This window comes from Cnephaeus nilssonii (genome assembly GCF_951640355.1).
Source record: "Cnephaeus nilssonii genome assembly, chromosome: 4".
In the NCBI taxonomy this organism is placed as follows: domain Eukaryota; kingdom Metazoa; phylum Chordata; class Mammalia; order Chiroptera; family Vespertilionidae; genus Cnephaeus; species Cnephaeus nilssonii.
In genome coordinates, this window is record NC_137075.1 from 70441671 (window position 1) to 70467944 (window position 26274).

The 26274-nt window shown below is 44.9% G+C and overlaps 1 protein-coding gene across 1 annotated transcript; it reads left to right on the forward strand.

Moving 5' to 3' along the window:
• Nucleotides 1-991: 991 nt before the first annotated feature.
• On the forward strand, nt 992-13481 carry PTGER2 (prostaglandin E receptor 2). The gene is made up of 2 exons (XM_079768906.1): nt 992-2028; nt 12734-13481. The coding sequence occupies exons 1-2, from the start codon at nt 1189-1191 to the stop codon at nt 12974-12976; spliced, it is 1083 nt and encodes a 360-aa protein (XP_079625032.1). The 5' UTR covers nt 992-1188; the 3' UTR covers nt 12977-13481.
• Nucleotides 13482-26274: the final 12793 nt, after the last annotated feature.

The following is a 26274-nucleotide window of genomic DNA, read 5'->3' on the forward strand; positions in this document are numbered from 1 at the left end:
GGCAATAGATGGTAAGCAACCATTTTTGTCAGCTAAACTGACCACTTAACCGAAAGACTTCGCCAGGAATGGGTTTTGCCAGGTAGGCCAAGGTTAACTGAAAAAATTAATGGCTGAACAACCTTTTCTTTCAAGGTGGAGTTTGAGTAGAGAACAATGTGCAGTAGTTTAAAGCCGTGCTCACACAATTCTACACAAGTACAACCAACACTGTGGGGTGTTGTTGTTTTCCTTCTGTAAAAAAAAAAAAAAAGAATGGTTGCTTAAACAAGTGGTTGTCCGTTATGGTGTTGACATAGGAAAAGGTGAAATGCTGGCAACCGAATAAAAGCAACAGTGCAACAGGCGGCTCGGTGGCAGGCGTGGGATGTTCCTTGGATGGACAGAGTTGCTTTTCACTTCCTCCCAATTTTGGTCCCGCCCTCTTAGTGTATCTTCCTGAGAATGCTTTAAAAAAAAGGAAAAAAGGACATATTGGTCTTACTGCAAGCGGTCTTGAGTGTCTGCTGTTCCCTTCTTTTTAGCATCAGGGGACTGGGTCTTCCTAACTTCACTGTTTGGTGAGTCGCTTTGCTTTCCCCGCTGCTGCCTTCCAGCCCTCGGCCGGGGCTGAAAGCTTCCTAGCGGGGGTCAGAGGACCCTGCGGCTTCCAGCACCAGCCTCCCTGGGAGCGGAGTACGGAGCACGGCTCCACCGGCCGCCAGCAGCGCCCGGACGCCCACAGCCCGCGCGCCTCTGCCCAGCTCCGCGCCCGGCCGATGCCCGGACCCCTCTCCCCACCTACTCCCCGCCAGCGCCCCTTGGGGCTCGCGGAGCCTCCGGTCCGTTCGCGGGCGCCTGGACCAGGACGCGCGTGACTCCGCGCCCAGCACGCCCCCGGGCGGCGCGGAGGAGAAGGCAGCGGCCCTCTTCGCGCCCCCTCCGCGCGCGGAGGGCTCGGTGGGCGCGGGTCGGCGGGGCCTCCTGCACCGCCCGGATGCTGCGGCCGAGCTGCCTCTGCGGCAGCTGTGGGCGACCCGGGCCGATCCTGCCCTCGGTGCGCGCGGGGGGCCGGAAGGGGGCTCTGGATTTCGATCCCTCCCTCTTTCCCTCTGGGTCCCGGAGCGCTCCAGCGGCCAGACCCTCCTCCTCCCAGTCCCAGGTGCCAGCCGGGAGAGGAGGACACGTCTCTGCTCCCGGCACCCCGCCATGGGCAACGCCTCCAATGACTCCCGGTTCGAGGACTGCGAGACTCGACAGTGGCTCCCCTCGGGCGAGAGCCCAGCCATCAGCTCCGTGATGTTCACGGCCGGGGTGCTGGGGAACCTCATCGCGCTGGCGCTGCTGGCGCGCCGCTGGCGGGGAGATGCGGGGCGCAGCGCCTGCCGCGGGAACTTCATCTCCTTGTTCCACGTGCTGGTGACCGAGCTGGTGCTCACCGACCTGCTGGGCACCTGCCTCATCAGCCCCGTGGTGCTGGCTTCGTACGCGCGGAACCAGACCCTGGTAGCCCTGGCGCCCGGGAGCCGCGCGTGCAACTACTTCGCCTTCTCCATGACCTTCTTCAGCCTGGCCACCATGCTCATGCTCTTCGCCATGGCCCTGGAGCGCTACCTGGCCATCGGGCACCCCTACTTCTACCAGCGCCACGTCAAGCGCCGCCGCGGCGTGGCCGTGCTGCCCGCCATCTACGCCGTCTCCCTGCTCTTCTGCTCCCTGCCCCTGCTGAACTACGGGCAGTACGTCCAGTACTGCCCCGGGACCTGGTGCTTCATCCGGCACGGGCGCACCGTGTACCTGCAGCTCTACGCCACCCTGCTGCTGCTCCTCATCCTCGCGGTGCTCGCCTGCAACTTCAGCGTCATCCTCAACCTCGTCCGCATGCACCGCCGGGGCCGGAGGGGCCGCTGCGGACCCAGCCTGGGCAGCGGCCGGGGCCCCGCCACCCGCAGGAGAGGGGAAAGGGTGTCCGTGGCGGAGGAGACGGACCATCTCATTCTCCTCGCTATTATGACCATCACCTTCGCCGTCTGCTCCTTGCCTTTCACGGTAAGTCACTCGCTCCGTTCCCGCAGCCCGGCCCTGCGCAGCCTTCTCACGCTCTCCCCTCTCACTCCCACGGTTCCGCCGCCGCACACACTTTTGTAACAATGTGCCCTAAATGTGTCAAGGTCTGTAGACTTCCCCTGTCGCTTCTCACCTTTACCCCGCTTCCACCCCTCCCCAGGCCTGGTGCAAGGGCCTCCTGCGGCCAGTGTTTCTCAGATAGTGATCCAGTCCCACTGACAGGGAGCCTTGCCCCTCCCTCAGCCACCACACTCCTCATCCTGGAACCAAAGGCGCCTTACGGTATCTATCCCTCTCCGGCCACTGCTAGCCTGGCGTGGCCCCTTCCACCCCTGAGTGGTTGGCAATTCCATCTGACTTCCCTGAGCTGCGGTTTGCCTCCTGGCACCCCGGTCCGCACACTGGTGCTAGTTCTCTATACTTTGCCTGCTGTTTCTCCCAGGGCAACATGTGGTACCCCACCCTTAGCATTCCAGCCGCCATGGTCCCGGGTGAGAAGGGTCCCTGTGGCAGAGCTTCAGAGCCGTCATTATTTGTTCGAAGAGTTCAAACAGCATCCCCCACCCCCCCAGTGTACAGGTTTCCCAGTTTACATATTGGTAGCATAACTCTTTGTGGCCATGAAAATTCGTAATACGTCTGTAATGGCAGTTAGAGGGAAAGCTGGGTGCCAAGGAGCCAGATCCCTCTAAGAGGAGGCATTTGCACTCTTCTTACAAAACGTCTTCTTGACGTCACGCTCAGAAATACACACAGGTGCTCTTCAGTTTGTCACCGCGCCCTGGAGCACCACGCCGCCACAGGAGTGGCTGGCCCATCTCAGGGATGGGAGAGGTAGGCATGTCCAGCGCTCGCCACGACCCGGCGGGCCAGAGCCTGTCTGGTGAACTGAAAGAAAGGAGCCTGGGTACCGGATGGGTGCTGTCCTGGTTTGGGGCAACCTCAGCAGTCAGTTCGGTGATGCTGTGAGTTTGAGCCTCCTACGGGGTACCGAGCCTGGGATGTGTCTGAGCGCGGGCTGGCCTCTTACACAGGAATGGCAACTGGAAGTTCAGGCAGCTCCACTTTCTAAACTTCAGAAGAACAAGACTGACCCTGCAGGCAGCACATAGCTGTCAGTGACTCCCACCTGCCACGATCTTGGAGGGAAAAAAGACGGGCAGTGCCTGCCATTAGCTGGTCTGAACTGTAGAAGCTGAAGAAGAAACTTTATCCTACTTCCCACCGTCATCACTGTCTTTTATTATCTTCATAAGCTCATCTTCAGGGGTGGGAAAGGACACGGGGTTCTAAACGCCCGGATATGACCCTGCCCTGCCCCAAATTGACTCCCTTTCCTAGCTATATTCTCTTCTCCCTGGTCCTCACTGTCCTCACTTCCACCCCATCCTTTGTCAGGGCAGAAGCTGGCCATTAAGTTATACTTTGAAGGGAATGAGGTGGAGCATGTAAAACGCACCCCGTTATCAGATGAAGAGGACTGTGGGAGGCTGCAATTCCCATCCCACCAACAGCAGGGAAGTCTGTGCAACAGAAATGCTATGATGTAGAAACCAACATGGCTCTTGTGGGTTTGTTATGTTTTACTGATAAAATCTATAAGATTATGTTAGGAGCTAAATCAGCTTTTTAGGGTTGGGAATAGGATGCAGAATAAGTATCAATGAAAGAAAGCATTTCAAGTTTCATTAAACAACTTAGAATTCAACCTGGGAGACATAAATCATCTCTGAATTGGGGAATGCCTGTCTTGGATAGGTGGGCCTTAGGATATCAGTTCTTGAAATTTTATTTATTATTTGTGAGTATGTATATAAAAATATTCCTGACCCTCAGCTACTTCAACAGCCTAGGGATGGGCTCAGAGGGAATCAGAAATGTGTGAAAGGATTGTTCTTTCCTTTCCTAAGCCGGTAGAGGAAGAGAGCAGGAGGAAAGGGTCTCCCCTCTGAGCATGACTGATCTACTGCCTAAACTGTATTTTTCAAAACAAAGGCAGTGATTTTCAGTAGTTCCCCTGTTTTTAAGTAAATTTTCCTTCTATCATGAGGACTCTATCACCGCCACATGTTGTTTTCCAAATATATGTAATTTTATATATTTGAATATATATGAATATATATATATATATATATATATATATATATATATATATATACACACATATACATACATATATATACACATGCCTCCCCTTCATTTGATATTAAGCCAGGGGCAGATCCAGAGTTGCTACATGGAAAGGGCTTGGAGCTAAAAGTCTGGTTAGAAGGAATGGGGAGTAGGAGTTGGCTCTGAAGCTGTGTTTTTATTAGGATTGCCTGTTTATGGCATGGGAGGAGCTAGATGAAGATTATTTTGTCAGTAGATTCTTGGTTACTTGTTAGTTCCTTTATTTACACAGCACTTTAACCCTTAGGAAGTGTTACACTATCCCAACTTATTTCTTGGAGGGGCTTATCTGATAATTCACAACTCATGGCTACAATTTGGTGCATACATTCTGTTGTTTCAAAATGCTCATCACGTGCCCCGTGGGACACCTTTCCCCCTTATCCTTTTAGTTTATTGGCCCACACTGAGACTGTGGTCAGAAATGGCCTACACCAGTCTCCCACCTGAGCCAGGAATCATTTCCTTCCACACATCCGAACTGGGGACACTGTCAGACAAGGCAAAGACTCGTGGTTACCTTTGGACATTCTCATGTTCCTCTCCCAGAGCACATGCGGTCATAAGCCACAAATGTGAGCCACATGTACAATTTAAAACTTTCTAGTAGCCACACAACAAAAAATAAAAAGAAACAGATATTAATTTTAATCAACATATTTTCTTTAACTCAAATTATACAAAGTATTATCAATTTAAAATGTAATCAAGGTAAAATAATTCTTAGTGAGCTATTCCCAGTAATTTGCTTCCTTGCATCCCAGAAAATACTGGCAATTTACCCTCTTTTTGCCTGTTCCTACCAGGGCTGCTTTCTATGTCCCTTATAAGTGGCCCCGCACGGAGGAGAATTCACAGCTGTGTGCCCAATGGGACACCTGCTTGTGTCAGCACTTTAGGAGTTGGGGAAGGAGGAGAGTGGGGATTTAGGAAGCCTGTAACTATTAATGTCATGTCGAAGGTGTGGGCAGGTCAAAATTACTGCTTCCTCCAAGGATCTCAGTCTAGGACTTCCTAAGTTTGGGAAGTACAACTATCAAAATGTAAAATACCCAGAGCCCCGTGATGAAGTCAAGTTCAATCTCAAAAATCATTATTATCATCAACAACAAAATGGCTAACATTTTTAAGCACTAATTTTTACATACACTAACCCATTCTCTTCATAACAACCTGTAAAATAGGTAGTATTATTATTCCCATTTCCCACCCACAGCTGGTGAGTGTTGGAGACAGGATTCAAAGCCAGGCAGTGTAAGCACAGAGCTTATGCTTTAACCACAATACTATCAGGCAAGAAATTGCTCATTTCAGGGGTACCATATGAGAAAATTAATCCAAAATTCCGAAGAGAAATTGTGAAGATGTTATAAATATCAGGACCACTTTGCCTCTTAATTCCAACTTATTAGCTTTAAAAGGAAAATGGCAAAGACCTTTTTCTCCATGTCTGATCAAAGGGCATGAGCTGGGCCCGGTGTGCGTGGTTCCTTTTTTCTTCTCCACACACCTGTGAATTAAAAGGCTGAGACGTCCGGGTGAGGCCACGTGCCCCTGGGTCTGGGAGAGGCCACGCGCCCCTGGGTCCGGGTGAGGCTGGGTCCCGGGTCCGGGTGAGGCCACGCGACCCTGGGTCCGGGTGAGGCCGCGCACCCCCTGGGTCCGGGTGAGGCCACATGCCCCTGGGTCCGGGTGAAGCCGTGCCCCTGGGTCCGGCCGAGACCAAACCAGAGGGAGTCGGACCTGCATTACCACCATTTGTCCACCATCCAGAGCTGAGGGGTCAGTGCCGACATGTACTCATAAGGAACTGGTGGACATTGATATTGGGTCTCAAAAGAACTGTTGGTCCAGAAAGAAACTCACTACAGACTGATTCATTTGCCTGTCAGCATAACTATTATTGCTCGTCTCACATTCAGTTCTTATAAGTATATCTCTAGTGACACATGATTTCGCTCATCTAGGGGAAATGATGAACAACAACAGAACCAGAAACAAGGAGGCATCAATCGGACTATCGGGCCTCAGAGGGAGGATAGGGGAGGGTGGGGGGAGGGGGGAGAGATCAACCAAAGGTCTTGTGTGCATGCATATGAGCCTAACCAATGGTTAAGTTCAACAGGGGGTTGGGACATCCATGGGGAGGGGTGTGGGATGGGAATGGGGGGATGAGGACAAATATGTGACACCTTAATCAATAAAGAAATTTAAAAAATAAATAAATAAATAAATAAATAAAAGGCTGAGACGGAGGTTTAAGGAGATTGGATAATGTAAATGCTGCTCTAAATAGGAAACATTCAGATTACCTCTCAGGTAAAGTCTTCTATTGGTACCATAAAACATTTCTTAACTGATTAAAAAAAAAAAAGGCACGTGTTGTTTAGGAAATGACGTTATTTTGGTTGTTTAGTATGAAATCCTTAATGGGACCAACAACATATTCCAAAACCAAACTGTTTACGTACTAAAGGGATATTGTATAAATTAATAAATTCCTCCTTATGTTAATCAGCTGTTGCCATCATTTCACAGAGACAAATAGAAACTTTCTTCATGAAATGGAACCGAATGCAGGAAATATATCAGACTCCATTCTTGCCTCCGATACTGTTTGTGTCTTCATTCCCAACTACGTCAAGCCACTTTCTCACTACTTTACTAATACCGGGCGTAGCTTCTGTCATTTTAAACTGTTTTCCACATGCCATTAGGATAAAGTGCTTATACATTTTATTCAGTTCGAAAATTTCAAGAGTGAACCATCAACTCATTCTAAAAATGTCTTCATCTTTAGAAATTCTTTAGAGCTATAATTTCCAGGTAATACTGATTTGTGGAAATCTGATCTTTGTGATACAGAACAAATTTCAAGTAAACAATACGGGAGTTTGGAGTTTTCCTGTTCATTCCTAGTACTCTTTATGACATGAACGGGCGTTATGAAACTGATCAGTTACATACATGGAAAGTATCACAATTCTAGTAGGAATGAAAGAGCAATCCAGAAATCTCTCTGCGCAACCCCAGTGAACTTTGCTTGGTGATATTTTAAGTTAATATCCATTAAGTTAATATTTGTGCATCACTAATGATGTGTTTGGGGATTGTTGAAATCGTTTTAATACACATTACTTTCTGAGAGAACTAAGTTTTCTTATATGAGTGTTTTCACTCGATATATTTTCCTTTGCATGTTGATATTATGAAATGGTGGTTGTGAATAAAAGCACAATTACACTGAGTTTTTAAAATGTAGACAACAAGAACCATAGTCCTTTTTTCAAAAGGGAAGTCGTGTGTTATGTCTCCACCCTTGGTTGAGTTAATCATCACTGTTTCCTATGATTAAGATCTCAACTTAAAGAAAAACAGCTTTTAGGGATGGTATATTTCTTTTTTTGACATTTCAAGAGCCCATCACAGTACTGAGTTAAAGGGGGGAGGGGGAAAGAGTAGAAATGGTGTGTGATTGATCTATGTGTTTCAGGAGGGCAATCAACAAGTCTCTTTCCACCTAAAGGCCCAGTTAACTTGCAACCTGGTCTGCTTAGTTTCCCTGGCTTCTCCTGGCTTCTATTTTGAAGTTACTGATCACCATTCCCCATTCTCATTTTGACTAACATTTTTAAGTGTCTCACATTATATCAAGGTGTACCAAGGTTCATTTTTCTCACACTATTCCGCTCCCTGAAATTGCACCCACTCTAGCAGAAAACTAGACTTAAGGCCTCTGCAGCTGCCTATGTGTGATGGGACGGGCGGAGGGAAAGTGCATTTGGGAAAGGCGAACAGTTCCTGTACACCGGCACTCCATGGACAGGGCATAGGTCACTTGGAAATCACTTGCAAAATCTTATGTTTATCTGAGTTCTGGGTAGATGGTTCATAGTGTCCAACATTTTCTCGAAGGGTTTTAGAGTCACCACCCTGGAATATACAGGCCCAGAGCTCCCAACCTTAGCATTAACTCTCCTTTGTGTCTGGCGCTGGGATCACCTGGAGCACAAGGCCGGGGACACTCTTTAGTACTGGAGCCACATCCATATCCCTCTTTCCTTCTAAAGGGAAGTGGGCGCCTGTTCCCTCTACCACAAAGCACCTATGATTTGGGGGAGGGGTTTCTTTAAAATATTAATTACCTGAAAAATAACCTCCCTGTGAATTTTTTTTAAAGAATGAATTATGCAAAGCCTAAAGCCAGGACACTCACTAATGTCTTCACAAGGAAGATAAATATATAAAAATCTCTGCCTGCAATTTAGTTTGTAGAAAGTGGGGGAAAGAAAAGCACCCAAAGAAAGCCATGTAGCTACTTAGATATAACCATGGTTCTTAACAGTGACACCCGTAAACCTCTGTGCCACCTTTAAAAAGGTGTCCGACAAACCCACAATTGAGTCAGCCCCTGGTCGATGTTATATGAGTCCCTACATCACAGGCTGGCAACAGAGTAGTGGCTAAAAGAAACATTTGGGTCCCACTGCTTGAACATGACTTCAGGGCTTCCCCACTTACCTGGAGTGTGATTTCAGACAAAGTAAGTAATCTTCTAAGCCTTGGTTTCCTCCTTACTAAAATGGGAGTAATAATGTTTTGCGGGTCCATATAAGGACTAAATAGAATAAGACTTAGCATCATGCCTGGTACATGTAGGTATTCAGTACATATTAGCTGCTATATCCATAGGATTCCAAAGGAAAATTGGATTGTATGTTAAAGATCAGGAATTCAGGAAGCTTCAAGTCATTTGTTTGCTTGGCCAGGCCTAAGCAGGTATTCTGTTTTTATTTCAGGTGTTAGGTAAGGTTCTAAAGCAGGGTTCTCAACCTTGGCTGCACATTAGAATACCATGGGGTGGGGGGGCGAGGGGATTAACACCCAAATATTTTTAACACTCCTTGGGTAATTTCAGCCAGATAAAGTTCTCATTTGCTCTAAAATTCTGAAACCACTATGTGATTGTATTGATGGTAGGAAAGTAGTTCAAACAAACAGTATCCAGTCAGTGTCAAGATGAAGTTTTCCACGGGAGGATGCAAGGATTCTATAAAAGATGAAACAAACAAACAAAACCCACTTATTTTCATCTGTGCAGCTTTGTAGGCATCATAGTCTTAATAAAGCCTAGTAGAGAGACCTATCCTAAGGAATTAAAATTATCTTGACTCATTTACATTAGCACTTGGTATTTTTCTTATAGCAAATTTATTAGTAGTATGTGCAAAATATGTATAAATTCTACCAGCCTCTGAAGCAAAATAGCACTGAAACGTGATAATTGACTTCTATGCAATGTGTCAGCCTTTAATTAAAACGTGGGATTGGCTGGAAGGAGAAGGGAATTGGGAATTATTGTTTAACTAGAGGCCCAGTGCATGATTGAATCATGCACGTGTAGGGTCCCCTACACGCTTTCGCTTTTTGCGGTGGAGATGGGTGCCTGTCCGCTGGTGCCGGAGCAGACAGGCACCCAGCTCCCCTGCTTTTGATGGTCCGCGGCTGCTGAGGGGGGCTACCCTGCTGTTGAGAGGCGCAGGGGGCAGGACTCCCGGCCCCCTGAGCCTCTCAACGGCCGCTGAGGGGGGCTGCCGCGGACACCTGGCTACCCTGCCGTTGAGAGGTGCAGCTGGGTGTCAGCGGCAGGCCCCCTCAGCAGCCACGGATCTGGCCTGGCCGTTGAGAGGCACAGGGAACGGGAGTCCCACCCCCTGTGCCTCTCAACAGCAGGGTAGCCCCCCTCAGTGGCAGCGGATCCGTGCCTTTCAATGGCCGGATAGGCCACCCCGAGTCCCGCCCCCCAGCCTCCCACCGCCCAATCGTGGGCGTAGCGGAGTGATGGTAATTTACATGTTACTCTATTATTAGATAGGATGGGTAGAGTTTCAGTTGTAGAAATGGATGGTGGTGATGGTTGCTGTTCTGTTCTTTTATGAGATGGCCAGTCAAGTGTGGCCACAAGAGAAGACGAGAGAACAAAGTTGATTGTACTCCCAGGGCCTAGAAACAGGAAGGACTGAACAACACCAAGGACCACATGGGAAAGTACTAGTGCAAGTCGGGAGGCAGGGGCAGGAGCTGGGGGAGCCTGGGCGCGGCCTTCGTTGGAGTTCCCGAGGGAAAGGCGAGGCAAGGCGGGGTGACCAGTGTAGGACTGGCTATTGGAATCATTTCAGCAGGCTCTAGGCTGCAGGACTGGCCCCTAGTTGCCTGGTACTGGGCCCTGGCAAGATTAAGGCAGAGAAATATTGCCTCTTGGGATATAAGGCCAGACAGAGGGGCTCTGGATTGGTTAGTCTGCTATCGAAGGATTGCTCCCAGGTGAGCCCTTGGCTATCTCTAAGAATTGACCATCCCTGAAGGGGCAGTGTCTCCCCAGCCAGAAAGCTTTGTAGTATGTCAAAACATCATAATGTACAGAAAGTGAAAAATATAATACAGTTGCGCAACAGTGTGAATACACTTAATGACAATGAATTGTACATGTGAAAATGGTAAATTTTGTTCCGGACATTTTATTATAATAATAATAATAATAATAATAATAATAATCCAGTATCCACAAGATAAAAAATGGTGAACTCTAGACAAAATACAAGACCCAAATTTTTAAAAAATGCAGAGGTCAGAGAAGACATCTTACATCAAGAACTTCAAGGGCTGCTGAAATATATATCTCTTTTCCAAGAGTAAAACAAGAAATTGTCTTCTGCAAAATATTGGCCAGCTCCTGAAAAGCTAATTTTAAGCATTTTTAACAATTTGCACAGTGGATGAAATGGAAACAAATAGTACAGAATTGCTTCATAGTCTAAAACAATTTCTCACTTCTCATTGCTCTGTCATACTCCAAGGAGACCAGGAACTGAAAACCTGACTCATCTTCACGGTGAAGCCGTGACACTAGAATGCCAGGCCCTCCCTACACTGCCCATCTGCTAGCCAGTGCAGTGTTATCAAAGTCTTTGGCAAAACTAGATTATAAAACTCAGACTTTTCTGCTACCAAGTGCTCGTGTGTGTGTGTGTGTGTGTGTGTGTGTGTGTGTGTGTGTGTGTACCCATGCATGTGGTGACTGGTATATCTTAATCTGCCAGATTTATATACAATGTTATCCTGAATTTCTAAACTCCAAAATCACTCCTTAAAGACACCATATAAGTCCTGTATAGTTCTCATCTAAAATAATTCAGCTGCCAAGAAAATTATTGCCCCACTGCATATCCCCACCTAACTTTCTCTTCTCTCTATAATCAGGGAATCCACCATCAGTCTTCTTTTTCCTTACTCATCTGCCAAGTCTTTTCTCCATTCCCTATGCCAAGAGTCCCTGGTATAAACACCTGTGGCTGCCAAACCTTCCTGCTATTGTCCTAACGTAAGCAACGCGAACAGGACCACTCTCCCCCCTCCCTGCAATTTGCTTTGTATATTCATTCGTCAGATGCCTACAGAGTAAGCAGGAGAGAAGGAAATAAAACATTCCTTCCGCTGGTGAAGGAGAGTGGAAGAAAGAAGGAATAGCTTTCTACCTCGTGGGCTCCCGTTGGCAAGAAAGTCTCTGGAACATTATAAAGTGGTTTTAAACGACTGGGTGTGATTTACATCTGTTTTCCTCTTTTCTGTAAGCTGTGTGGGAAGTGTTTGATCTTTATCGAGCACGTACAGTTCCACTCCTTTTAATCTGACCAAAAAGTTGTGTTGCTCCCTAAACATCTAAGAAATCCCATGAGAGCTGGTATCCCAGCATGAAAACATTGGCCCACATGTAAAGACGGGTCAGCCTCTCAGTGGTTAAGACATTGCTCTGAAGACCTTTGCTGTAACATCAGCGACCAGGATGGTGAGCAAAGCACCAGTTCCAAGGGAGCTGGAACCTGTGTCTTGACTCCACCACCAAACAGCCCTGGGTACTTGGGCGAGTCGCCGAACTTCTCTGCACCTCGGGGTCCTCATTGGTGAAATGGAGAGAATAACTAACACTGTGGGGCTCTTACTAAGTGAGCGCTGTTTTACATAGCTTATACATATTACTTCCTGTCCTCTTCCCAACTAAGAAGTGGGTGTTGTTGCTATTACCACCTATTCTACAGATGTCACTGAGGCACAAAGAGGTTAGATTCTTACTTCTGGTCCCAAAGCTATATATGGAACCTGGGTTCAAACCAGGCAGTCCAGTGGCCAGAATCCATGCTCTGTTGTGTTTCCTCTCGCACTGAATTGTGATCATCAAATCAGATTAAGTATCTGGAAGTGAATGTAACATGCTGTTATTAACTTTCCTGAAGTTCACTTCCTCATCCGCCAAAAGGAGACAATACTTCAGTTTCAGGGTTTCTGAAAGGCATAAACCCACGGAAGAAGAGTGAGAATTTGCTATCCACCTTTCACCACCACCACCACCACACACAAAACAGGTTTTGCTTTAAATCTGAAGATACTGCATATGGTCTAAGCCTGTCCACTGTGATAATGTACAACTAACATCATTTCCCCCTTTTGCTTCTTACAGATTTTTGCATATATGAATGAAACCTCTTCCCGAAAAGAAAAGTGGGACCTCCAAGCACTTAGATTTTTATCAGTCAATCCGATCATCAACCCTTGGGTCTTTGCCATCCTGAGGCCCCCTGTTCTGAGACTCATGCGTTCGGTCCTCTGTTGTCGGGCTTCATTAAGAACACAAGATGCAACAGAAACTTCCTGTTCTACGCGGTCAAATGCCAGTAAACACACTGACCTTTGTGGACAATAGCTAAGAAGTGCTTAGTTAGCCAGCATCTGGAAGATCATTCTGAAATGGTTCCTTGGAGAAATGAGAAAAGTAGTTTGTAAACAAAATGAAGCTACCCTAATAAGACAAAGGAAATCAACCTTTCAACAGTGGTTTAGGCTACAGAGGAGCTGACAAGCACTTCCTGGAAGGTGTCAGGAGGAGCTATGGAAATCCACCCTCCATGAGCATGTTACATGGCCTTTTAGAGGAACAACCAACTGCATTAAAGATCGGTTGCCTTTTGATTGAAGCTTTCCCGTTGGATGAGAAAGCATGTGGTTTTGTAATCTGTTTAAAACCTGAAAGAGTTACTGTGTGTTTTCCATTTACTCTTCTGTGTTACTACTGTTATAAACATACAGTGCACAGTCAGACCAGGTAAAACTTCATATGTGTTTTTCTAGGACATAGATATATGGGAGCAACCAAGCCTCATGTTCTGTGATTGCTTAACAAACCCTTTCTTTGGAAAATGAGTTTTCGAATCATAGGCACTTTGTAGTATAATATGTGTGTGTGTGTGTGGGGGGGGGGGGGATGGTAGGAGTACTCTCTCCTCACTGCGGTATTACTAGTAGAAGAGTAGACTCAGTTGGTTAATGTCAGCTTTTTCACTAGTCCTCCGGAAGCTGTGTGTCAAAGTATCAGATTATTTATTTTATAATGTCCAATAGTAATTAAGAAAATATTAGGAATTTTCCAAGAAATAATAGACTAGTAAGATAGTTGATTCTGATTAATACTCTTCATTCTATTTCCAGGGGAGAGTATATGTCACTATGTCTGAAGCCACGTATTTAGGGTTAAAAACTGAAAAATCTAGTCAATTCTTCAGATACACTGGAACCCTTTTAATGCTGGTGTTGAGGCCATGACTGACATCTACTTTATAAGATGATTGTGTTGCAGCAAAATTCATCTGCCCATATTTTTATCCAGGAAACATGGTTGACTAATACTACATAGGAAATCCTGTATCAGTGAGTCATATCTTTATATATTTCTACATCTAAATGTTTGGCCTGGTGTAAACTCAGCATCAAACTATTTCAGTGAATTTGCACTGTTTAATCATATCTTAGTTACTGTGTAAACTCATCTGAAATGTTACAAAAATAAACTATAAAACAAAAATTTGAAAATGAAATAGTATTTGCTAAATCCTTCCAAATAACATTGAATAGCTAGAATAGATATAATATTTTTTCAATGAGATAGAAAAAAATTTAACTTGGCAGGTTTTTAAAGTATGGTTGCATTGTAAATTAGAGTTTAAAATATTCAATATAGTACTTGGTACTAGAGGATTTTTTTCCTTCCACCATGATCTTCCAAGTAGTAGAACCGTCTTTTTTTTTTTTTTCCAGTGAGTGTTATTACAAGATAGCTGTTATAAAAAAAACAAAAAGGGATGTCAGTTTTTTCCAAAATCTCATTGAGTTGCTTACGTAAAAACATTTCCTATAAGTAGTTATCAAACTAGATGATCACTTGGAGTTTTTTTCAAACCATTCTAGGCATCAGTGTATTTGACACAATCTATGTCAAATCAGCTCTTATTTTAAAAAGAATAAATAAATGATTTGCTTTTCTACTAATTTAAACAAACCAGGCAAAATTTAACTTAACTAAATTCTGCACATGTAAATAAATCTTCCCTGTCTACTAAGTAGAAGGAATTAAGCTCATGGGTAATTCCTAAACATAAAATTCTGAGGTTACTTTGAATCTGGAAGATTGAATTCTTTCATCAGATGGGTGTGTTTTTTTCCCTCCAGATGAAAATGTTAACTACGTTCCTTCACCCCACCTCACCCCCTCCCAAAAAAAAAATCTGGAATAATGCCTGATAACTTTTTTAAAAAAGCAAACTTGGACATAATATCACTAGTGGGAACAAAATAATTCACTCTGGCTGCCCAAAATATAACAGTTTAAGACATTTAAGAACTGGTAGATTTCTAGAGCTTTATTTCCTAGTTTACTCCTGTTTCTTGCACTGTGTTAAATGACTATTTCGTTTGCACTGATATATACATAGAAGGAATTGAAGATAAAAATCCTATGTAATAGTCATTCACCTAGTATGAATAGTAATTTAAAGGCAACGGAAAAATTTAGTAGGATTAGGTATATGTGGATATTTCTTTTTTTTTAAATCCCACCTCATCAGACATACTTGTTTAGGTTTACTGAGTCATTTTCAAGTTAAATGAAAAACACTGAACTTAGCCTGGTATATTAAAGAACCAAACTGTGATGAAAGAAGACCTGGATTTTAGTCTTTGCCCTCGACAGTCAGTGGAATGAAAAGGGAGAAAGAACGTATAGTGGATATTCACCTCAAAATGCCAGCCCCAACTTCAGGTGTCCAGAAACGGGCCAACGCAGTCTGTTCTGAGCTGAATTATTGCTGGACAGTTCACTGTGCTCCCAGGTCTTCTTTCCCAGGAAATAACTGGGAAATTCTCATCCTAAATTGTGGCTTTGAATCTTCAAAGATACTGTAGGGACCCGAGTTTGCTTAGAAGCTTTAGAAAGCCTCTTCAGAAGACCTGAACCTCAGAGAGTTTGAATCCAGAATCAGACCTTGAACCAGACCAAAGCTCTAGAAACAGCACCCACCCCAAATCACCATGCTGGCAGAGGCTGTAAGCCTTGAGTGGCAGGGAGGGCAAAGCCGAGCCACATCATTACATTCTCAGTGTAATTCAGTTCAACTGTTAGCGCCCCTGCCTGCTCCTGTCAATGCACATTGAAAGGAAGATTGTCCTAATGTTAATGTAATGCCATTTCTGATTTGAACCAAGAAAAAAATCACTGTAGTCAGGTTTAGAATTTGATGACTTAGAAAAGTCTAAGGCTAAGCCAATTAGCTAGCACTTGAGCAGAGGTTTATTTATTTCCCTTAGCCAAATGTAGTGGTTTAAGCCAATCAAATGGTTTTCTGAATCTGAGAAGAATCCCTACTTGAGCCGTTCACAGATAGAGAAGCAGTCTTATCTGCAAACGAGTGATTTATATGTAAGGATTTACAAAGCCTCTTATACAGGTGGTGTTGCAACTTGAATATTTGATGTCTATTTTCTGTCTTCATCAAACACTTAACTCCATTGGATTTCCTCTCCAAGGGCACATTTATAACATACCTCCAATCACTAACAGCATTATAATTGATTGCTTTTAAATTTACAAAGCATTTGATTGCCTGAGTGAAATACACTATGGAAAGAAACGCTGTTTTAGCAATTCCCCAAAGCTATAGTCTAACTTATGCATGGGGCCAAGGCCATACATTGGGCATTAATTTTTTATTTCAGAAAGTTACTCGTTTTTGTTCTGGTAGATTGTGTGATTTTTTTTTTTTATTGTAAGTAAATTTCCTTGAGTTATATTTTTTTATGTACTGTACAACGTCTGTACTATTAAAGGTCAGTTTGAGTGGTTTAATTCTGCGATATTCGTGTTTTGTTTGTTAAAATCTGCCAAGAGTCAAATATGTTAGTGAGGATTCCAACTGAAGGAGATGACACACTCAAAAGGGTGACGCAGGGCTGTTGAATGAAAGGAATATTTACAGAGAAGGAGAGGGAAGGATCCCTTGCAGCTGTTATCACTCATAAGCCAGAAGGCACAAGCGAGGAGCAGTTTCTGGAAACCAGTGAGAGCTGTAGGAGGTTCCCCCAGCAGGAGCTGTGGCCTTCAGGAGGGAAGCACAGTTGCTGCCACCACAGGGCGGGAATGAAGGGACCACCTTCCTGGAGAACCTCTCCTCCTGCTCTCTGTTAGTCTGCCTGTTCCTCCCATTGGCCAAACCCAACCTTAACCCAGACAGTCAGAGGAACCTGGGTAAGGAAGCCCCGAGTGTGGGTGGAGAGTAGACTTAGAGGGGAAAATGGAGAATATCCAGCATAAGTAGATTAAAAATACGTTCTTTTTTTTTTTTTTTTTAGTTATACCTACACAAAAAGTGAAACCACAAAGTGGGCAGCCTCTCTTCCTGAAGTTTACTCCAAATAGATAGATACCCAAGCCTGGGGAATAGGGATCAGTCCCATCTGTATGGAAAGGAGTAAAATACGGTAGATTTCTTTACCTCAATATTTGTCATTGGCTAGGTGCTCTCTGAGGCTGAGCATATATCTCTCTCCTACTCTGGAGGCAGTTAATATGATCAGGGCAGAGAAAGGGGACCAGACCAAAGCATCTTTCAGTTTACCCTGCCCACAGACCTATAGCTTATAGCTATTCCTAAGCAGAACAAAGGGAGACAGCCATGTATACTGGTCTGGAAATGTGCTGAAGCCTTATTTTTAAGAAGGGCCACTGAGTGAGAAAAAGCTCACTACAATGCTGAGGGCATGCCATATCCCCAAATTTAACATAAGCTGGGATAGGTCTATACAGCTGTTATCTAGAAAGAATATATGTAACAACTCAACAATTCTGCATAGTTTAAAATGCTAATAAAAATATCATGAAAAAGCAAATTTTAACAAACTGAAAAGAGATTGGACAAAGTATGATGCCTCAGGCCATCTGTCCATGTTGTCTTTTCTGTATCACAGAATTTGTCTTTACTTTGTCTTTACTCTCTCGCCTCCCCTCCTGGAAAATACTTTTCCTAGCACACACTGTCTCCTGTCCCCTCCATCACTAGATCCTGTCCTCCTTCATGCACACACTCAACCTTTCCCTTTTTGGCAAATTCTAGATTTACCAGGAGATATTAAAGATCTGTCAGACTGCCGGGAGTTTCTCAGACAAGTTATTTAACCTCTCTCACTCTATAAAATAATAATAATGAAATTATCTATCTCCTCAATTATTTTTAAGATTAAACAAGTAACTGCATGTAGGACATTCAGCATAGTGCCTGGATGTGGTAATGAAATTAGGAATTACTATTATCTTAGATGCCCAGTTCAGTGGCCCCTCTGATTTCCTCACACACACATCTGACTCAAATTGCTCCCTGTTTTTTGGGGTTGTGGTGCTAGGGATCATGGGATCTATTTGTTAATTCTGGGTAACTGTCAAGAATAATCATGATAATAAGCACATAGGACAAGTTTGTATTTCAGAAAATGTAGTGGAGACTGGCACACAGGGGACAATGTAGAACGTGTAAGCATGAAAGAGGAGACCAGGAGAGACAGAAGGACAACAGGACACAGAACGTGGTTCATGTCCCCTCAATGGAGGCATGGAAGAGAACGAAATGTGTTTCAGACAGGACATGTCTGTGTCAGGAAACACAACTCTATCACAAAGCTAAAGTCTTCTGAAGATCCCCAGAGTAAGTCCAAGCCATGTGCCACCGGTGACCTTTTCATGTTCCTGAAACCAGCATCCAAGACTTCCTTCCCTTCTCCAGGCAAAACATTCCTCATTTCCTCAACTGTCCCTTATGTGAAACCTCACCACTTGGGTCCCTTCCTTCAGATCCTATCCAAGCTATAAGTGCCCATCTTAAGCTGCTGGGCCAGAACCAAACATCAATAAATAATTCAAGACCAGTCTTGTCAGTGCTGAATGCTGCTCTGTCAGCTGCTGGCTTGATCCGTACCTTGTACTTCCATTAATGCAACCTGAGATTACAAAGCTTTATTAGCAACTAGGTTGTGCTTTATAATCTTCAACAAATGAAAGAAGCAACAACATTGCATGTTACTAGAGGTAAGCTGGGTGTGCAGCGGTGAGGGAGTTGTTCATAAGGACATCCTCATAAGATATCCTTATGATTGTGGTGCTGATCTTGCCTCCTGAGACCACAGAGCATCTCGGGTTCTCATTAGTCATTTGCCTATAACTTTTCGGATTGGCCTCTGTAGACTAGGGATGGGGAGCTTTGAGTTTATCCACTGAACCTGGCCTTTGTGTTAACAACTGGTCCTTGAAATGATGTGGAACTGGATCAGTGCCAGAGCCCAAAGAACAATTTTTCCCTTGAAAATGGAACTCACTATTTTTAGTTATCCAATGAGATTTTTGCTAGAATTAACTGGCCAATACTCATCTCAGCCCTAAGAGTGTGTCTGATATATCCTGATGAACATTTAAAAATTGCCACAGCTGCACAATTCAGCATTGAGGAGAGTTGAGACTATCTTTCAGCTCTTAGAGAGCTTCTCAACATGCCCACACTGGGAATAGCTCAGAGAAACAAGCCAGAAAGCCCTAGACGTTTGAAAACTCAACATTAAATTTTTATGTTTTTAAAAATAAGTGTCCTCATGTGACTTTTAAAATGGAAGACATGATAACCAAAACACAGCGAGCGGCATGCTGTGGTGTACCACTATTTGACCTGTAAAAATAAATCTTCCTGCTGTGAGTAGGCGTTCCGATAAAAGAAGAGCACGCTTTACCATAAACGAGAGATCTCTAGTCTCTTTACTACCTATTATGGTGATCGGAGAAACACTAGCGCAGATGGTCACATCTTTCCATGAAATGCCAGTTTGGAAAACTAAGGAAGATGGAGAGTCCGCTTCCTGTCTTTCTTCTACAAATAGCTTCTGTGTTCTCAATTAGGTTACAGTGAACCTCAACAGTTGCAAAGAAATGCTAAGAAAGGAAACACAATTATCCTGTGTTATCAGTATTCAAGGCTCTTTTAAAATAAGGTCTTGCCTTTTGTTTAGCTACTTGAGCATGTTAAAAATACTACTGTTTTCGATCCTTTGTTATAGGAATTTTGGGCTAAAAGAAATATCACATGGGGGAGGGGGGACTGATATCTATTTTTAAACCACCGCTCTGAGAGGTGAAGAAAGCTGAAACTGGAGTTAGAATGCAGACATCTAATCAGAAAGATCGTTTCTCACATGCTCTGTCTCTGTTCCCTGGGCCTTCTCTCCCGTCTCTCTCCTCCTCTCCTTGACTCCAGCCACCAAACCCAATGGTCTGGACCTGAAGCATGCCAGCAAGCTTCCACCTCAGGGTCATTGCCCTGGCTCTGTCTCTACCTGAGATAATCACTCTTCCCCCAGACAGCCATGGTTCACTTCTTCATTTTCTCACCTTCAGAAGTTTGTCCAGTGATGCTTTCTCAGTGAGGCCTTCACCGACCACCTTTCTTTTTTTTTTCTTCTTTTTTTAAAATATTTTGTTGATTTTTTACAGAGAGGGAGGGAGAGGGATAGAGAGCTAGAAACATCGATGAGAGAGAAACATCGATCAGCTGCCTCCTGCACACTCCCTACCGGGGATGTGCCCGCAACCAAGGTACATGCCCTTGACCGGAATCAAACCTGGGACCCTTCAGTCCGTAGGCCGATGCACTATCCACTGAGCCAAACTGGTTTTGGCCGACCACCTTTCTTAATGGTGCACCCCTGCCCCCCATTCTCTTTACCCTACTCGATCATTTTCCAACATGAATGACCTTGAACATACCTACAGGTTGATGCAGTTATAACATGGTCTGTCTCCTCACACAAGAATGTGAGTTTCAGGAGGCACAAATTGTTGTCTAATGTCATGGTAGCTTATAGTTGCCAGATGTCCCATACACTTAGAATTGTATCTTATACCTTTCAGGGTCTTCTTTATTTTTTTTTTTATTTACTCAATATATTATTCTTGGGATATTGTTTTAAATGATCCCATACTGTATTTTGAGTGTTTTATATATAAATCTCATTTAATCCTCCCGATAACACTGTAAGGTCAATGTTGTCCCCATTTTAGAGATGACAAAATAAATGTTCAAAGTTAAGCAACTAGTTCAAGATCACACAGCTTTTAAGGGAAAGTTAAAAAAAATTAAACCATTTTCTGATTTCAAGCCCAGGAGTCATTCTACTGATCCCACAAAATGGACATCTATAATGGCCCTCTATCTCTGACTCCATGGGCATGTACCTTGCCTATCTTTATCGCCACCATACTTGTAGTATCTAGGATAATATCTGGTATATAGTAGGTGTTTCTAAATATTTGTTGAATGAATGAATAAATGAACAAATTGAAAGGCTAATGTCGAGGATATGATCTTTGTTCATCTCAGAAAGACTTAAAAGAGTTCATCTTCTTGCTTCTCTTTCTCTTCTCTTCCTTTCTATACAACTCTATCCTAAACCATTTGGTGGAGCTGAGGAAGGTAGGCTTCTGAAGGTACACAGTGTGAGAGCTTGAGCAGGAGGAGGGAGCCATGCAGGGGAGTCTGGTGTGGGGTGTCAGAGTCCAACCAGGGTGCAGATGTATCTACACAGGGGATGGTGCTTTGTGGCATGTGGAGCCCTAGTGGACTGAGGAGGGTGTCCCCCCCCACACACACACACACCAAAGAGTGTAAGGAATTTATCCACACAAGGGCAGTGACCCAGTGTGGGGAGTCAGAACCCAAATGGTGAGGGCAACCTAGCATCAGGGTTTAGGAGCCTACACAGAATGAGAAGTAAGAGGGTGTCCAATGAGAAAGGCAGCCTTGCATGGATCTCAGAGCCCATAGGGAAGGAGGCTATCCACACAGTAGGTGAACTGGGTACAGTCAGAACCTGAGTCAGAAGGTAGGGCATCCTTGCAAGGAGATGGCTCAGTGATAGTGTAGGAGCCTGAGCAGGATAAGAAGGGTGTGTACTTGTAGGGCATCCTGACGTGGGCTGTCAGAGCAGAGAGGATTGTGTTGTATGGGGTAGTTTGGGTCTCAGAGTGGGGAGTGAGAGCTGGAGCAGGAAGATGGAGATGTGGGGAGAGGTAATGATGGGGATGATTACATACTGAGGGACTTAGCAAACAAGCAAATATATCAAGGATAATGGCTAGTGCTCATATCCTCGCCAGCCCATCCTCCACCCTGCTTCAGCAGCATCACCCATGAAGGCAGTGACTGAAATAAAGTTTGGACTTTGATGGTAGACAAAACCTCATTGCAAACCCTGCCTTTTTGCTGTGTAACCTTGAGCAATTTACTCAGATTTTTTTTTTTTGCATGACTTTTATAGCCAGGCTCTACCCTTTTTTTTTCTTTTTATTAAGTTTATTGGGGTGGCACTAATTAACAAAATTATACAGGTTTGGGGTGCACAATTTAAGTTAGGCTTTCTAAGCCTCTTTTCTCACCTCTATCATGAGTGTAGCAGTTGACCACCTCACAGAATTTCTGAAAGAATCAAATTATATGTCACATGAAATACTTAAGATAATTTCTGACATATGGTATATGCTTCAAAATATGCTGATAGTTATTACCATTATTAATATTTTAAGTGAAAATCTGATCATGTTTATCAGGATCTCATCTTTATAGTGTGTTGACTTCCAACCCTCTGCTGTTCAAATCTTCCTTATCATAAAAGTCACATACACAGAGAGAGAGACCATCAATACCACCAACACCACCAATACCACCAATACCAACACTACCATCATCAACAGCAACACCGACAACACCACAAGCATCATCATATTTGTGTCTACCTAATGACTTTGACAGATGTTACCAATAAGTCATGTTGATCTGTGGGGAAGCCCGGGACTTGGTTAGAAAGGCTGTAAGGAGGATTCTCCGAAAGGTCAGGGGTCTCTAGGAGGACCTTGCCGAAGGTGGCAGCCCCTGCCTTGACTTCTCCAAACAAGTCTGAGCCCCTGGGTGTTTTACTGGAATCTCTATGTTTAGTCTTTAGACTCAATCTTGTAGAACCATGTGCTTTCTCAAGGATACTTACCCTGCTGATTATATCTAGAGGTTAATTTTGGTTCAACCTGTTGTTACAATAAAAACCTAAGGAGGCAGGCGAACCGGGCTGTTTGGTCCCGATAGCCAAGCAGCCTCTTAGCCCTCTCTTTCACAGAAATGTGTGTCAGAGTAATCTATTCATCTGTTGCTCAGGGTCTGCTGGTCAGTCCCGGCATTGACTGGGGATGCTGAGGAGCCCAATAAAGACAGGTGATACAGCTGATTGAATCTACCTCAGTGTGCACAGTAAGGAATCACTGATGTAGTTACCTGAGCGACTGCCCCACCCATCTCCATACCATCCAAAGACATTGGGAGTCATTCATGCATATGTTTTCCTTCAAACAGTCTCATTGCTCATTCTCTCATTTCACTCAGGTTTCTGCTTAGATATCACCTCCTCAGAGAAGTCTGCCTTGACCTATGTGGAATAAAATAACTCAATAAATATCTCCATCATTCTTTTTTCTCTTTCCCTTAGCTTAACCCTAAACTCTAACCTTAGAGTGTCTGTGTGTGCATACTTATGGCCTTTCTCTCCAAGTAGAAAAAAAAATCTCCATGATGGCAGGGTTTTTATATTTTTGTCTTTTTTGTTTATTTACCATTAGAACAATATCTCATGCAGTATGTGTTCAATGAATAGTTATTAAGTGAGTGAGTAAATCTAATTGTCAGCTAAGAATTTAGAGGCAAATTACCCTAATTTTTAAGTGAGGCCAAAGGTCTTTGGAAAAATAAAGTATTCCCATGTTCATTACAAGGAGATTTATAAGGAAAAGAAGACCATTGCAGTACAGTTCATGCAAGAAAAACAAAACAAAACAAAACAAACAAAAAACAAAGTAGCCTTCACTACAAAGCCCTTAATACACATTTGTAAAAGCATAGATTTTGTATTTTTCTGTTTATTTTCAGGATTGGGGTTTTTCTTCTTATGAAATAGATTTCCAGGAATAAACCCCACTCTGTAACATTGCATCTATAGGACCTCACTCTCCAACCCATGACTAACGTCCAGAACCAATTCATTCCTACATCATCAGTTTCCCTAAATCGCCAGCTCCCCGCCATCTCCAGGTAAGAGCCAGGCTCCTTCGCAGACAAGGAAGAGGGGACTGGGTCTACTCCATCCCTCCTCTCATCTCCTGCATCCCTACACCTCTTCGTGGTGCTGAGATGCTTCTGGTTCACCTCTGCATGCCTTGGCTCAAGCCACCCCTCAGTCTGCAGGGCCTCTGGTTCCCTGTCCTACTGCACACCTATCCACTTTTAAGTCTCTCAGGGAGGTATTTCTGACCTCCCCTTTCCATCATGACATTAATGAAAATCAAACTAACTCAACATTATCCTAATATATAAAGAGCCAAGGTCTGTAATATCCAAAATGACCGAACAGATGACTGAATGCCAGGCTGGGCGCACAGCAGGCTCAGGTGGGCGGGGACTGGCAAGCGGGCTGAACTGCTGACCTCTCAGTCCCTCCTGGGTCGTGGGCACTGTGGCGGCCCAGCACTGACTGCTGAGGCAGGAGGGGGCTGTGGGCCCTGACCAGCCGGGGTGCGGTGGAACTCTGGGTCTCATGCAATCGGGGGCCGGCCTTCAAACTGGACCCTGACCGAAGGGAGGAGGGAATATGTCTAAAGACCAATTATTGGAACAAAATACCTCTGAAGCCAAAAGAAGCCATTGTTGGCAATTGGAAAAAATCTGACACTTCTATTATAGAGAAAGGGCAAATAGCAATATTAAAATATTTCCTCTAATTAATTCCCTTTTTGCTCACTGGGCCACTAGTATTCAAGAATATGTTTGTAATCTTGTGCTAAAACTGATAAGAGCAACTAAAACTAACCTAACCCTTACTTTTTCTCCAGAACTATATGTATCTCTGAGGGCATATCTTCAAAATGTTTTTTAATTTACTAAAAGAAATTCATCCCAGTTCATAGCAACTGTATCTTCTGAGATCCTAATTATACTATCTAATAAAAGAGTAATATGCAAATTAACCATCACTCCACTACATTCACAAGCCATGCCCACAAGCCATGCCCACCAGCCAATCAGGAGCGAATATGCAAATAAACCCAACCAAGATGGCTACAGCCACAGAGAGCAGGAGGGAGGCTTGAGTTTCCCCAGCAATGGAGGAAGCCAAGCTTTCCGCCTGCCCTTGCCGGCCTAGGCCTCCACTCAAGGCTACAAAGTTTCAATGACAGAAGATACATAAGTCCCAACAGAAATGGTGGCATCTACAGAGCTGGAAAGAGCAGGAGGCAAGGGTTGCCCCCAGCAATGGAGGAAGCCAAGCTTTCCGCAAACCCTGGCCAGCCCCGGCATCCACTTAAGGCTACAAAGTTTCAATTATAGGAGATACATAAGTCCCAACAGAAATGGCTGCCTTCATGGAGCAAGCAGAAGGCTTGGCTCTGCTCCAGGCTACAAAGTTTCAATTGTAGAAGATAAATAAACCATAGATACCAGGGCCTCCTCTTGGGTCACCAGGGGGCGTGGCTGGCCTGCAAACCACCACAGGCCCCTCGCCCAGGCCGCCCCATGCCCCAAGGGAACCCCCACCTTGATCCAGGACACCCTTCAGGGCAAACCAGCCAGCCCCCACCCATGCACCAGGCCTCTATCCTATCTAATAAAAGAGTAATATGCAGATTGACCATCACTCCAACACACAAGATGGCTGCCCCATGTGGTCAAAGATCCTGCCCCCATGTGGATACAAGATGGCCACCACAAGATGGCCAGCAGGGGAGGGCAGTTGGGAGGGACCAGGCCTGCAAGGGAGGGCAGATGTGGGTGATCAGGCCAGCAGGGGAGGGCAGTTGGGAGGGACCAGGCCTGCAAGAGAGGGCAGTTGGGGGCAATCAAGCCTTCAGGGGAGGGCAGTTAGGGGTGACCAGGCTGGCAGAGGAGGGAAGTTGGGGATGACCAGGCCTGCAGGGAAGGGCAGTTGGGGGAGGGGGGACCCAGGCCTGCAGGGGAGAGCAGTTGGGGAGGACCAGGCCTGCAGGGGAAGGCAGTTAGGGGTGACCAGGCTGGCAGAGGAGGGAAGTTGGGGGTGACCGGGCCTGCAGGGAAGGGCAGTTTGGGGGAACCCAGGCCTGCAGGGGAGAGCAGTTGGGAGGGACCAGGCCTGCAGGGGAGGGCAGTTAGGGGCAAACAGGTTGGCAGGGGAGCAGTTAGGCATCAATCAGGCTGGCAGGGGAGTGGTTAGGGGGTGATAAGGCTGGCAGGCAGAAGCGGTTAGGGGCAATCAGGAAGGCAGACAGGTGAGCAGTTGGGAGCCAGCAGTCCTAGATTGTGAGAGGGATGTACGACTGCCCGTTTAGGGCCACCAGTATCGGGCCTAAACGGGCAGTCGGACATCCCTTGAGGGGTCCCAGATTCGAGAGTGTAGGCTGGGCTGAGGGACCACCCCCCATGCACGAATTTCATGCACCAGGCCTCTAGTGATAATATAATATGCATCTCACTAAGACCTATAGAATTGTACCATGATGCAAATCTACAACAGAAACATACTTGTGGTAGATTATAGATAGAAAAATATACCACAGACTAGTTGCTTTTCCCC

Bases quoted from the DNA above. Each gene is read 5' to 3' on its own strand.
- PTGER2 (XM_079768906.1), top strand. From the start codon at position 1,189: ATGGGCAACGCCTCCAATGACTCCCGGTTCGAGGACTGCGAGACTCGA. The intron at 2,029-12,733 runs GTAAGTCACTCG...TGCTTCTTACAG, and splicing joins TCTGCTCCTTGCCTTTCACG to ATTTTTGCATATATGAATGA.